General features: G+C 41.1%; 1 protein-coding gene across 1 annotated transcript in view; it reads right to left on the bottom strand.

Annotated features, from left to right (window-relative positions):
* LOC126395591 (astrotactin-2-like) overlaps positions 1-15,623 on the bottom strand; it is a 434,195-nt gene that overhangs the window by 187,746 nt on the left and 230,826 nt on the right. Inside the window, exons 9-10 of the mRNA XM_050053178.1 lie at positions 14,130-14,204; positions 7,817-7,954 (exon numbers count right to left, since the gene is read on the bottom strand). Of these exons, the coding sequence (XP_049909135.1) occupies positions 7,817-7,954; positions 14,130-14,204 (213 nt within the window). The remainder of the gene's footprint in view (positions 1-7,816; positions 7,955-14,129; positions 14,205-15,623) is intronic.

Genomic DNA, 15,623 nt, shown 5'->3' on the forward strand with positions numbered 1-15,623 from the left:
TAGGCCTAGATAAAAAATTAGCTCTCTAGCGCCCTCATTTTGTTTGATGGGGTCAATAATGGAGGGGTCCCCTCAGATTATGTGTGGTCACATGCCTACAAAGTTGCGTGGTGATCGGTGAAACCCTTGAGATGTTATACACTTTTATGTGATGAGCCATGCCCTCCGCAATATTCATTGCCTTATAGAAGCTCAGTTTTAGTAAGTTTTCCAACTTTTGCCAAGAGGGAACTTTAGATATTGGTCCCTAGATTATTTTTCATGCAGATCGGTCAAACTTCCTAGGAAGAGATTGATTTTAAGTGTTTTTCAAAAAATTCAAAATGGTGGAAAATCTATGAAGTTATGGGTTCTTGAGGCAAATTTGTTCCTCATGAGGAGAGGCATCTCTGTGCAAAGTTTCATGTCTCTACGACATACGGGACATGAGATATGTCCATTCAAAGTTTGCCATTTCAATCGGTTGCTATAGCGCCCCCCTTTGGCCAATTGATGTAATATTGCTTCATTTGCATCCTCCCATGACCCTCTACCACTGTGCCAAATTTCACATGGATTGACCAAGTCAGTCAGGAGAAAAACGTGGAACAGAGACACAGACACACAGAGTTTTCATCATTATATAGTAAGATTGTCAAACTATTACCCTACCATTTCTATGTTATTACCTAGCTGTAATGTAAAGTGCTACCAACTGAACATAAACAGAATTTACCAAAGCTTTACTTCTCTACTTTACTATTGTAGACAGAAACTTAAATTTTTTATACAGTACGAGGGCAAGGCAAGCTTGGATTTTACACATCACAACAATGGCTTGAAGGTACAGCATGTACAATGGCTTCTTGTTTCTCAGCACAACAAAGACAAAGAAAAGAGGCTCAGGCTGAATTCCAATACTGATGCAGTTATTGATTAGTTAACCAGACCAAACACTGAACACAGCAAAACATATTTTATGCATTGCATTCTGTTCGGGGTTCTGCTGTTCAAGGAAAACCTTATGAAATGGGTCTTTACTTTAAACAAAATGTAGTGCACTGTCAGAGCAAGTACAGTGTTAACTGGAGGGTAATTCACAAACAGCAGGCTATTTGCGAGGGTGCTTTGCTTTGCGACTTTGCATTCACCTCTCAAAGCACTGCAAAGAGGCAAATTAAATAATTTATGACTGTCAATATACTGATGAATGAATAAAGCGTGATTTCAAAAGCGGTGTGTACAGAATATACAGTAAACGTCTCAATTCGTAAATAATCCCTTTCATACAAGCAATAATAAAACCAGAGCTAAGTGCTGAACTCTGCAAAAGCAGAAGCTCTGATTTTATTATAAGGAGCCACTTTATCCCTTTTTATGTTTCCTGTATTTAAATACACCTTACAGTATAGTACGGACATTCACCGATATTAATCTTCCCCTACAGTGTCTGGCTTTAAATGTCAGGGACTATACAACTGAAGTCGTTAAAGTGTATACATAATGGGGGAAAACAGCGAGCAAATCTTTAAGATGCAGCTCGGCGACTTCATAATCGCCTGTGCTTTTAAATACGACGGCACTTTAATTCGTCTTTTATAGGTAAACAGCTAAACACACCATTGTGGTCACCTTTAAGTCAAGCAGGTTAATACAGTGTGTGGAGACATTTCCAATAAGGTATGTAGTCAGAGTGAAACCAGGGACGGACGTTGTTCTAATTCACACACGTCTTACCATGTAATAAGCTCTGCACACTCACCCCTGTGGAGAAGGGCAACGAAATTTGCATGCACTGGTTAAGCCAATCAGGAAGGGATGCCTCACATGGCAGCCTGTGTTTTAAATTTATCCAGAACCATAATTCATTCACTTTCAGGGAATGGGAAAGTAACCAAGAAAAAAAAACATGATTACCTGTGGTCAAGGTTGGCCTTATTTATCTGGGGCAACACTGCTTAATTTGCATAACTATCAGAAACAAAAATTCTTGATATGAATGTTGTGATTCAAAGGCTGCAGGAAAAAAAGAAGAAGAAAGGAAAAGGAAGAAGAAATAAAATGGTTTCCAGGAGAAAACACCAAAAAGTAAAGTATGTGGATTCATCCAGAGACTAACCAGAAGTAATTTTTCAGTGCTTTGAGGACCACAAATACATAAAAATCCATTTCACTTCACTAAAGCGAATAAAACTGGGCTTACCAGCATGGCCAGATACAACTACAGGAGACTGGGGGAATATGATTTTGTGTGTGATTTTGGCAAAAGAAAAAAAAGTAGGCTGGTTTAAATGTATAAGCCTTTTTCTTTGACAATATGCCATGTACCTGAAAAAAAAAAACTCAACATACTGAGCATGTAATTCTACATCAAGCTCATTTCAAAGGCTTATCAAAGAAGCCTAATTGATGTGAGGTCGGGTGATGCTGATATCAAGAGACAAAATATCTCCAGTTAAACGCCAAGCTCGGTTGCGCCGACACTTACCTTGACACTCACTTTTCATCAAGCTCTGTCAGTGAGCCGATGGGCAGAAGTGAAACGGGGTTGCATCCTTTTAAGTGCCGCAGCGACAGTGCATTTCACCACTTCCCGCATCAACATGTCTATCATGACTGACTGATTACATCAATGCCTGCATAAACACTTTGGGAAAGTGTATCAGCCAGAAACTCCATAAAGTCCCACGGGACTCTGTTCCACAAAAATGGTTTGGATAATGAGTCGCCTGCATTATTCATGACAATCTGACAGATCCTCCTTCGTATGTTACAGGAACTTATCATTAAGCAAATACACATCATTAACTTATTATTCCAATTAAAGTGGGCTTTTAAATCAATCATACAATGTTTCCTCTTTCATGTTTTCAAAGTTCTTAGTTATTTCCTGGCGCAATGCCATTCAAGGATGATTAATGTCTGAGTGCTTGACTCACAGTGGCAGACAAGAAATATGGCTTTGTATCTATCTATTACAACGGTTAATATGTAATATGTCATGTTGCTATAAAGTGTCAGACATAATATCTCACTATAAGTTACCAATACTAAATAAGATAATCCAGAAAGCCAATATATAAATGAAGCTCATACACTGAAGCATAAGTGTACTCTAAAAAGACTGCTGGTATAATTCCAGAAGTGACAATATGTTTGCCACTTTCATCAAGACACGTGCTTCCACTGATGAATCGTGTAACTTGCTGTAACCCAAATGGAGCTCCTCTGCTGCAAAGTAAACGAAAGCTAGAAGTTCTTGCTCTCTGCTGAAGTGCTCAATTTGCACCTGCGGTTGTGATGTAACCCACTGAGGTCTATTCATCACGCACGCAATGGTGGCATTCGAGTGATAGTCAAGAAAAAGGAAAAGCACAAAAGGAATAATTGCTTTGATATAATTGCTTTGCCTCCTAGCTAAATAAAAAAGACTGTAATTTTTTTCGTCATAAATATTCCGCATCGGATCAAATCGACATGCAGCAGATGTATGGCTATAAACTGTTGTTCCTTTAAAACGTGTCCTCATTTTAGCTCACTGTCACTGATCACAACCCTCTTTCAAAGTAAGTGACATACCTTGGCTAATTAATTGAGAGCCATGCTGCAATCCCATTTACGTCAGAGTAAGCAGATGTGTGCAGTCGCCTTGGGAGTTCTGTGCTCCTCAGGCAATTTACTAAAAACTCTGAAAAAGTTTGGATAGTGGAAAAAATTTGCAACAACAATTTGTATGACACACGTCAGACATAAAAATTCAGCACTCAGTGATTACTGTGATTTAGGCTTTCTGAATTTCAAATTAGTTTATTGAATATCTGGTGTCAGTAAGTGCAGTGAAGATTCTGAGAAATCTAGTCAGGTAAAGTGAGCATGCTCTGCACAAATGTGTTTAAATCCATTTTCAGTGCAGTGGCTGACTGGGCTATTTTAAGCACGTATATGTGCTGTATCATAACAGCTCATGACATGCTGGGATGATGACACACTTTGTGTTAAAATGCTGTCTACCAAGTAAAAGTTGTCAACTGAGGGCAATGATTGTTTAGCATTATGTCATTAACTATACCATCGACATTCCCATTGCTCTAATTGGCCTCTGTTGGGTCAGTGTGGGTGCTGACAGCCTCGCTCTGCTCCAATCACGCAACAGGTACTTGCCAAGGTATCTTGTCAGGGTATAAAGACAACCTCAGCTGCATTTAGTGAGATTCTAATCAGTGGGAGTCAGCTGTAATTACTGCCAAAGTACCCTCAGTCTTTCCATATGTGCATTTTAAAGCATGGAGACATTTCCCTTAGCAGCCGTCTGGACCCACGAAGGCAGAAGCATCTCAAAGTCCTGAACAAGTTTCGTGAGTGCTCAGTCGCCAGTTTCTGTGTCAGTGATGCAAGAGGGTAATCACTAACATAGCAACAAGGTCTCATCCTTAAAGTCCTTAAAGGAAAATTGATCAAGACAAGAGAATCTAAAGTACGGATAGACAAATCCATTCATTCTCATAAAGCAGTTGGCTCACGCAGAAGCTGCTGACCACTGAAGGCTGGGATCAGTGGTTCCATCTGGCACTCACACCAGGCTCAAGGCACCGATCATTGAGTCAAGACACCACCCTTGGAAAATAACTAAACAAACAAGATATGCTTTACCACACAACAAAGAGCAAAAAAATAAACAGGGACGGGGGTTTGTTCTGGACCTCTGACCTTTTGTGAATTCACGTTGTGGACCGTTCTTAAAGGCATTTGAGTACTTTTGACCTAACACATTTTCCCTGTTGACATAGCTGACCATGGAAGACCAGACCAAATCCAGCCATATTGATTTTAGGCTCTTCTAATAACTTTTAAAGCTCAATATGGTTTAACACCCAGTTATACAGCTGAGCTTCTGACGACCTGTGCTCCAAGTCGTGACCTGAGATCCTCAAGCCTACCCTCGCTCGTCATCCATAGATCAAAATTGGTAAGTAAAGGTGACTGGGCTTTTGCCATCAAGGCCCCGAGGCTCTGGAGTTCTCTGCCTGAGGAGATTAGGCTGGCCAGCACAGTACCTGTTTTCAAATCATTGCTTAAAACATATTTTTAGAAGAAAGCTTTCCCTTTTAATGCCTTATTTTTTCATTTATAACTTCTGTGTTTTATTTGTGTTTGTTCTATTTTTGCCTCTGTACGCACTATTTTTGGCCGCTTGTATCCGTGATCTCATTCTTTTGGTCACTACCCAGAGCTCATGACCATAGGTGAGGGTTCAGACATGAATGGACCAGCAAATCAAAAGCTTTGCCTTCCAGCACAGCGGCAGAAATGAGTTCCCTCCGTGGGGTGGCTGGGCTCAGCCCTAGAAATGGAAGGAGGTCGGACATCCGGAGGGAGCTTGGAGTAGAGCCGCTGCTCCTTTGCGCCGAAAGGGGTCAGTTGCAGTGGTTTGGGCATCTGATCAGGATGCCTCCTGGGCGCCTCCAGTTAGAGGTGTTTCAGGCATGTCCCACTGGTAGGAGGCCCCAGGGTAGACCCAGAACACGCTGGAGGCATTACATATCTCATCTGGCCTGGGAACACCTTGGGGTCCCCCAGGAGGAGCTGGAAAGCACTGCTAGGGAGAGGGATGTCTGGGGTGCTTTGCTCGGCCTGCTGCCCCCGTGACCCAGCCCTGGTTAAGCCGATGTAAATGGATAGATAGATGGATGCATCAGTATTAATAAATGCGCAGTATGTGCTATCATGTGTGCTGATGATTATTATTGAAAGATGATGGAAACTTTTGGGTGGTGGCTAGGCAAAATAATGAGTTGCAGTGATTTACATGCACGCAGTGAACTCATGGATCACAATATGAATCTGTCCTTTACATTATGTGACAAGTGCAACATTTTCTATGCAGCTATGGCAGAGAATCTGGTTTTCAAATGAAATATCATGTCTCAGGCCGGTGTCAGTTGGATTCCATAGATGGGTGATTGTTTTAATCTGCAGCTGATGCTCTGACATGTTTTGTGATGTTCAGCTGCACTGATGCATGCCAGCTTCTACTGGCTGGTTGGCTGAAAAAAACACGAGTTTTATGCTGCCAATAGTTTGTTATTGTACTGTAGGATTGCCAAATCCATAACCTTGTTGACACTACTTTCCTGTTTGGATTTGCATTTTTTTTTTTTCTTTTTTTGGATCCCCATGTGCGTAGCCTGAAGTTAAGTTTTTGTAATGCTGCTCTGGCTGTCACTTTAGTCCTCTAAGTCTGAGACCTTCTTCGGATTTAATGACCTGATTAAATGCTTAATGGGTATTTTGCATTTTATTTCTTTGGAGCAGTCATAAATTGTTTTAGTAATTTTTTCTTTTTTAAGAAAAAGTAAGCAAATTACTGTTTCATTTGTGTTTTTTACGCACTTACAAAATGCTCATCTTTAATATTAACATGTATTTTCATTGTCAAATAAACCAAATTACTGTTGCCTACAGCAAGAAGCACTCTGCTGTATCATGATTACAGCTAGTTATTCTGACCAACAGTAGTAAGACAGCAGCCATGATAAAAAATAATAAGCAACACTGCAACATCCTATATGCCTAATACACTCTCTTGCCACTTTATTAGGGACACCTTGCTAGTACCAGGTTGGACCCCTTTTGCCTTAAGAACTGCCTTAATTCTTGGTGGGATAGATTCAACAAGGTGTTTGAAACATTCCTCAGAGATTTTGGTCCATATTGACATGATAGCATCACACAGTTGACTGTGGAGGCCATTGGAGTACAGTGAACTCATCGTCATGTTCAAGAAACCAGTTTGAGATGATTTGAGCTTTGTGACATGGTGCGTTATCCTGCTGGAAGTAGCCATCAGAAGATGGGTACACTGTGGTCATAAAGGGATGGACACGGTCAGCAACAATACTCAGGTAGGCTGTGGTGTTTAAACCATGCTCAGTTGGTACTGAGGGGCCCAAAGTGTGCCAAGAAAATATCCCCCACACCATTACACCACCACCACCAGCCTGAACCGTTGCTTTGCTATGCTTTCATGTTGTTTACACCAAATTCTGACCCTACCATCTGAATGTCGCAGCAGAAATTGAGAATCAGACCATTAGTGAGCCTGTCTGAATTGTAGCCTCAGTTTCCTGTTGTTAGCTGACAGGAGTGGCACCTGGTGTGGTCCTCTGCTGCTGTAGCCCATCTGCTTCAAGGTTCAAGTCTAACATTCTCTAACTGTAAAAATATGCAGCCTATACACTGAATACTATTAACATTTTGTCAACTAAAATGTGTGTCATATGTCTATAGCATGGCATTTTTTCCTTTAGTTTTCCTGAACCTCAACAGTGGTGGCTACTCTTGAGTTACCCAAGCTAGGCTTGCTATGGCTTCCAAATCCAAAAAAGACCTATTATTAATGTTGATAGACTAATTTAGACTGAATAGGCTGTGTTACCTTCGTTGCAAGGCTCATACGTGTTTTATGGACAGATTTTTTTGTTAATTCTTCATCAAAAATAGCTCTTTGAGAGTAAAGGCTGCCAACCCCTGCACCACTGTCATGGAAACAGCTCACAACTTAAGTGGAAGACATATTATTTGGACGTATACACTCAAACACAAAAGGGCTTTATTATCAGAATTCCTGTGCTGCCGAGCTGCACAGCCTGGCTTTAGTATACAATCGCAAAAACAATGATATTTACGGTATTTGTTGAGACCTTCAAAAATAAAAAAAATAACAAAGAAATGTATCTGTATCTGTATCTATGGGGCTATTCATGGGAGAGAAAAGAAACCGTTACACACAGTTTCTCTTTCAGTAAGAGAGTGGAGCTCTGAGCTGAGTCAGACTGACCTGACCTCTCCTGGATCTTCAGTAACCAGCACGTCCGTCTTACAGCTGGCGATGGGGTTGATGGACAGCTCCACCGGTGGCACAACAAAGCTCTTGCTGACTGGCAGCCACAACCCTTGGCCCAGACTGTAGAATGATCTGTGTTGGCACAAACACAAGACAGGAATGTCAATCAAACATTAAAAAATGACATTTTGTTATTACACATGTATTGTACAGTATATACGTGGACAAGCAAAAATACTATCACAGGAATGAGCACAATGAAAACTGTTGTAAACAGGTGATGAAAGCCTGACAGAAAGATAGCAAGTTTTTTTTTTTTTTTTTTATTGCTGGCACAGTGTATCATTTTATATATGATAGGTACCACATACAATGGGCAGTATAGTCATCCTTTCATTCATTCCATGCATTCTGGGTAATGGGAATGTCCAGGTACGGCAAGGATGGGTGATACTAGAGTAAGACGCAATAAATAAGAGTCTGGAACATTTCTCTTCTGGACATATTTCTTGAAAATTCAACATGTGTGATATTCAAGACTGAAATTAATATACAAATATATTTCATGTAATTCATATTGAAGTGATCACTACACAAGCTTAAAGCACCTTTCTAGTCTTCTGACCACTCAAAGCACTTTTACTGAATCACACTCACCCATTCATACACACAGGCCACCATACTGTACTTAGTAACCATTCACATGCTCTCAGACACCGATGAAACAGCCATCGGGAGCAATTTGGGGTTAAATACTTAATACTTCGTCATGTGGACTGGAGGAGCCAGGGATCAAGCCACTGATCTTCTGGTTGGTGGGCAACCAATCTACCTCTATTATGATGTAGTGGCTGTGAGCCACAGCCGATCTACCTCAGAGCCACAGCCGGCTGTTATTTTAAGAGTGGAGTAATGGCGTCCTGTGTGTGCTGTAATCCAAGCTCTTCCGTAGTTTTTTGTGGAGAGCTGGTTCAGCTGCGCGTGTATGTAAGTGCATGTGTGTATCCCACTGGCTAGCTCATAGACTGCACTCATATGGGGGTTACCACTGATATCGGGATGGCGTATTTTTGCTCCCCCTGGTTATCACTGTTAGCTCTGTCGGCACTCTTGTTGTTGTTTAGCGCTGTTTATGGAATTAGCACAGTTAGCTGCTAGCTGCCGGCTCAGGCACCTCCATTTCCAGAGAACTGGACATAAAGCCCCTTCAAAGGTTTTTAATTTGAAACCAAAACATGTTTTTCATATGTGTTGCAACTAAGAATCCATTAATAGCCCAAACTCTAGCTATAGTGGCTATAAAGACAACATATGCACCTTTATGTGCATTAAAGGAAACTTGTTTGGCCTACTAGTGAATAATTGCTGGTTTATAAAATCAATCCTATGTGGCAATTTGGTATTCACATGCAGTACGTCAACACAGTTGGAAGCAGAATTGGACTTGGAGGAATACATTAGAAGTAACTGGGGTGGCCTGGCTTTTTTTTTTTTTTTTTATAACTACTCATTTCCTGTCTCTTTTAATGTAATGTGCTCTGTGGCACAGTGCTTCGTGTGACATGTGTGCTGATGACCACTGTTCATGATGGTGTAAAAATAATTTGGCTTTGCCTGGGATGTTTCTACCGAGTGAAGATTAATATCCTCAGGAGGACACAATGGGGGGGAGGCTAGACTTGTCGCTCGGGAATAGCAACACCTGGCAAGGCCTCGCGAATAGGACAGAACATGTCTGTGCTTTGCACCATGTGCTTTTTAATGTATCTTAGCAGGTGGGCAACAATATCACACATTCCTGGAAGTCTGAAGAAACCACGCATGAGTGGTGTTGCATGTCAAAAAGCGTTGAATTACATGTGATCAAACTCACATTTGAATTCCCACATGGACGACATGGAAAGAAAGCATTGTTTTCACCTTCACAACATTATGTAAGTTTATCCATTGTTAAATATTGCTGACATCCGTACTGTCAAACATGTCTTTGTATATACGCGACCTGATTACTGGAACACCCTGTGATCTGGACTGCCAAACTTCAGCATTGAAAACCTTCAACTTATTCAAAAGGCGGCTGCCAGTTCATTAATTATAATCAGAGAATCTGAATGCATTACACTCATTCTGACCTTCATTCCCTATCTGACAATTCAAACCAAATTTGACTTCAAAATGTTCATTATTAACATTTAAATAACTACATTAAATCCATTACATTTTCATCTAACCAATCATTCAGATCACAAGATGCTAATTTTCTAATTGTTCCTCGCATCAAGGAAAAAAAGTGAGAGACGGCTCTGGTTCCCTGCAAAGATCCCCATCTGTGAAACCAATCCCTGTTACTGACTCTAATGGTGTCAAACGGAAGAGCAATGCAGTCTTTTCTCCTATCCTCCCCTGCACCGCACTGATATAGACCCCTTCCAACAGGAACCCAGTAAGGGTTTTTACTTGGTAGCTGCAGCTTTACTCACTTTGTCTGCTATCTGTATGAGTGTGTACATGGCTGAAAGTATGTCTGCTCCGCAACTGCGTGTGTGTGTATGTATCTGTCCTATCATCTTTCTTCTCTTACAATCTCTACGCCGGAGCCATCCAAGTCCCATCTCCAACATACTGTAGTGCTTTCAACTGACAGTGGACATTTAAAAGACGGAAAGTGCTTTTGTGCTGAACAAAGATTGTGGATTACCTCATTCCTTCGAGTGGACTCACGCAGAGAAGCAAGGTCAGTGTGAAGAGCAGATTATTGTGACAAAGAACTCTTCCTGCCTACACACTGGAGGGGGGGCAGTGGGTGTGAAATCAATGTAGATTTGGCAAAATCAAAAGCTGTCCTTTAACTTGCTTAAGTTACACAGCTTAATAGACCTAAATTAGGAACTGTTCACATCAACTTATGAAAGGTGTGTAGACAAAAAGGCTGTATGCTTATAGAGTGGTTCGGGTTACAAGGCAATGTTTTACTGTAATTTCCTTAACCAAGTAATACTGCATTGGTCAGAGGCTGACCAAGTAATTGTTTTGCAAGTCACAAGTAGCCTGCCATCAGGGGGGTCAAAGGGTACAGATAACCCTGGCCCAAACCCAAGGGTGGTCCATGAAAAGGTCTATGGTTGACCCTTAATAGGATCAAGTGCAAGAATGTACTTATTGACTTGTATCACTGACAATACAAAGTTATATGTATTTACATGCTAAATAAATGTATATTTATCATTAAAACACATTTCAACATCCATCTGATACTCCCGTCCCCCGCAAGTATTGTGAAATGACGAGTCCTCATGTGTGAACAAGCCTATGAGCAAGTCGCCCCCTCGTCTGTGACTGGGACTGGATATCTGGCATGCTAGAAAACTGGAGAGGTCTGACACGACTGACGAAGAGCATCAGCCAATGAGAGGCGGGATATGTCCCAAGTCAGCACGCAGGAGGATGTGAAATGTGAGGAGGACAAGCCGCAGGGTTGCCAGGTGTGCTTATTAGCAGCAACTTTGGGCTTGTTTTTTTGTAAAGTTGCTTACAAATATTAGTAGTCAGGTTGCATTTTTTGGGCTTGTTTCTAAAGTGAAGTTGCTTATTTGGGCTTGCTCTCTAAACGTCGCCTTTCTATATCCGTTGCTTCTTTTGGGCTTGTTTCCATAGCCCTGGTTGCTTGTTTCTCTCAGATGATCTGGCAACACTGACAAGCCGGCAAGCAACAACAACACTGGCGGTGTCCACAGGATCCCAGGGAGCGCGCAGTGTTTGGACCCAAGCCCTGGAGGCAGATCTGATTCAACACTGCGAAGAATATCCATGCTTTTACGATGGGTCGTCTCCAAGTTTTGTGACGTCACCGCGTTATCTGGGGCTCTGTCGGCGAGGGCTTGGTGGAGAAATCTTGTGGTGTGCACACACAGGTTGTAACGGCCGAGACTCCCGCTGACAGAAACACGCATCGCCAGGTATGAACACTCAAAAAAAATTCCGATAGTCTCCATGATGCAAAGTCAGGGTGAAAATTATGTAATGTGAATTAGCCTTAAGTCAGAATGCCTCACCAAAATGCAGGGGCTCCTAAAGAAAAAGCCAGGGTACACATAGAACAAGAGCTAATTTAAAGCCATAGTGAAGACACGGGTATCGTATTAAACCAGAGGACCTAAGGCATCGATTGATACCAACCATGTTAACCTATCTTGTCGGAAAGGGGGTCAAATAACTAGGGCTGTAGTCTCCTGGTCGACTGATCAATTATTTGGTCGATATGCTCTCGTCCGGCCAAATTCTCATTGGTCGAATAATCACCGTGTTACTTTCATCAGGAGAAAAGTGCTACATCAATAGCTTTCCAGGATTAATCCATTATTTCCTCAGCGTCGCAGTGACGCAGGCCTCCTGTCAGTTTCTGTATACTGACACTATTTCCCTCAGTGGAAACGAAGCATGTATTTACTTGTATTTCACAGATACGAAACAATAAATTGTGAAGACAATGAAGCCTCCACTAAAATAGCACTTTTTGTCTTGTGTGTGATCTGTCCTTCAGGGATTTATACTTCAGGATTTATCCTGGCTTCATACGAGCAGAGGAAATCTCGGCTCGTCGCTAGGCTAATATATACAATTTAAAATGCCATAGGCTGGCGCTAATAATGTTAGCATGTTGTATTTGTTTGGAAAATGTGTTTAGTGTGACAGTTGTTTTGTCGGAGAATGTTGCGAGTTATAATGGAGCCACACTGAGGGCAGTTACCTTTGTTACATGTTGCTGTTGTCCCTGGTTTTATATGAGAAGAGGGAAAGATCGCTAGACGCTAGGCTAATTTATACAATGTAAAATGCCATAGACTTGTGCTAATAATGTTAGCATGTTGGTGGGGGAAATTTGTCCAGATAAAGACAAGTGTTTGTCTGTCAATGCTGAGATTTATAGTGAAGCCAATTTGCGTACTTGCGTTTGAAATTGTCTCTATTAAGCCATATTTAATGTGTGTTTTGAATCAACTAAACTTTACAGCTTTTAACACAGTCTTCCACCGCCAACTAGTGTTTTGGAGGTGTAACTGCAGAGACCACCGCCAACTAGTGTTTTGGAGGTGTAACTGCAGAGACGCACCACTGCAGAAGTAAAAATAGTTTGCAGATTTTTTTTTCCCCCACAAGTAATCGATTAGTTGAAGATTATGTACGACTTCAGTCGACCAAGATTTTCTTTGGTTGACTACAGCCCTACAAATAACGCTGCAAAGCTACGCCAAATTTTGGCAAAATGGTGTATTTTAATATTTCTGAATGCTATGGTTCCAAACAGCCCTGGAATTACATAAATTAGGTATGACTGTAAAACTGAGAGTTGACAACCATACAGCAGTGCATCAGTTCTGCACACAATCTGACCAATAGTTGATTAAAGTAGCCCTCATAATCGAATGAATAAATGAAGAAGAAAATTATGTGTTCACTCATGATTTGACCCTAATGATTCAATAACGTGCAGTAATTTCTTCAGTCAGGGTTTGATTTTACCTTTCTGTAATCATTCATTGGAGGGCATTTTTATGGCACAGGACACATCATGGCCTGGTTACAAGTCCTAAACAAGTCATAAAGCACACTTTGAACTGAGTAATAATATATAAGATTTACAAAAATCAGGAATACTTTTTAAAATGTGCATTAAAATAGTGATTACAATCATGACTGTTGCTCACAGGAATACATTTTTTTTTAAAGTTTAGTGATCTGTGTTGGAAGGACTATCAAAGCTTGATACTCATCATTAACATGATCGAGTGTTTTTGAGCCTTTGCCTGAAAGCACATGTAATGCACTAGGTCAGGTTGATCTGAGCTATTTAAAAAAGGAGAGAATAAAATAAAAACACCACAGTGACACTGAATGGGTCCTTTGAGCCCTACACATCTTGAAAAATGTCAGACACAATGACCCCATCAAGAATGAGAAGTGTAACAAAAATGGCAGTAAAAGCATTTGAAATGAGTCCATCCAGGACTGGCCCCTGGGCTACTCCTCCACACAAGCACCCATGGGTAAGACTTCACCCCTTCACAAGGTGTTTTTCTGTGTCCATCCGACTGTGTCTGTGTGTATCTGCTCATCTGTATGCTCCGTAGCACACATGCACACACAAACACACACACACACACACACACACACACACACACACACACACACACACACACACACAAACACAAGCCGAGAACACACCATCATTCCATTGTGTGTCCACAAAGTCATAGATGGCCAGTACAAGTCATGCACTCAGGAGATGCACCAGAAGTGAAGGACTCACCTGAAGATCCTCTCCGGGGCCTGCTCTCCTGTAACGAGGTCATAGCCTTTCTCCAGATTAGCGTATGGCCAAGGACTTGACGACAGAGAGGAGGGAACACCATATCAAAGAAGAAGAAAAATATGTAAACATTTTTATGTCAGGAACAACTTTTATAATTAAAATGATATTAAAAAAGACTGGGTGATTATAATCAGTAGGCGATTTGTTGATGTTTTCAACACACCTTGAATATTCTAATGTGACAAATAAATTGATTGATAAAATCTTCTAATTTTCTGTGCCCTCAGTTCAAATTTGAGTGGGTATGTTTGCTCAGAAGATGCTCTATCCTTTGTCTCATTGTTCACTTCACATTGCCGCTTATAATAATCACTACCTTCTTGAAACATATGATGTTTCATATGTTTAATGCATACTGGTTTTGAACTGCCTGCGGGGAAAATGAACATGAAAGAGCCTGTCCATTCTTGATTCAAAGCTCTGTTTTCACTATCTACTTTTCTCTCCTTAGAGCATGCCACGTGAAATTACTTTTCTCTGACTCCCTTATTTCTCCCACTGTTGTCTCTCATCTCATCTCTCCCCTGTATGTGTGTATTTCACTCACTAGAGTTGCAATGCTTATCGGAGTGCACAAATTTGATTGGCCAAGTTGCATCATAGGAGATGATTCAACACATGCAATGTTTCCTGGTCAATAAACCAGTGCTACAAAATCCTGCTCTGGGTTAAGGAGTACTTTACTGCTACAAAAATGACCTTTTAATAAAACTAGGAGGTCTGTGCAGTAGAAAGATGCAAGAACTTTTGAAACTGGTGCTACAGAACCAGAACCATTAAATGCTCCCACTGGTGGGTGACGTAATGCGAACACATTAGTTTGAAACAATAGCGGCCAGCTGGCAAGAAACAACCTCATAGTCAGTTAAACAGTGAGCTTAAACATGATTCTGAAAACATCTGAGGAGAAAATAGGCAACTCAGTAACATAATCTTGGTTTATTTTTGATCAGCACTGCAGAGTTGAACTTTTGAACCAGATTTCAGTCCCAGTTTGAGAGAGAGAGAGAAGGTCGGGTCCATCTCTTGATCTGCTCCTATATTCTATAGCCCTGTTTCCACTGAGAAGTATGGTACGGTGCAGTTCAGTTCAGTACGCTTTTTTTCTGTTTCCATTGTGAAAAGTTCAGGATGGTACCAATGGAACCGTTCCGTACCGTCCCCATATTTGGTCACCTCTCTGTTGGGGTACCTAGCACACAGAACTGGTACTAACGAGTTGAGGCTGGTTTTGAGGCTCATGTAACCACTGTTCATACCATGGAGAGTATTATTAGTAGACTATAACTATAAAATGAAAGGATGTTTTGCTGCCAGAGTCAGAGAAAAAATAACTTAATTCACAGGGCCAACAGCCGGCAACTTTTAAGGTGGAACGGTAACTTGTAATGTTACTCAATGTACGAGTTGACGATGTGAATCCATCAGCAC

The sequence above is a fragment of the Epinephelus moara genome, chromosome 9 (assembly GCF_006386435.1).
Source record: "Epinephelus moara isolate mb chromosome 9, YSFRI_EMoa_1.0, whole genome shotgun sequence".
In the NCBI taxonomy this organism is placed as follows: domain Eukaryota; kingdom Metazoa; phylum Chordata; class Actinopteri; order Perciformes; family Serranidae; genus Epinephelus; species Epinephelus moara.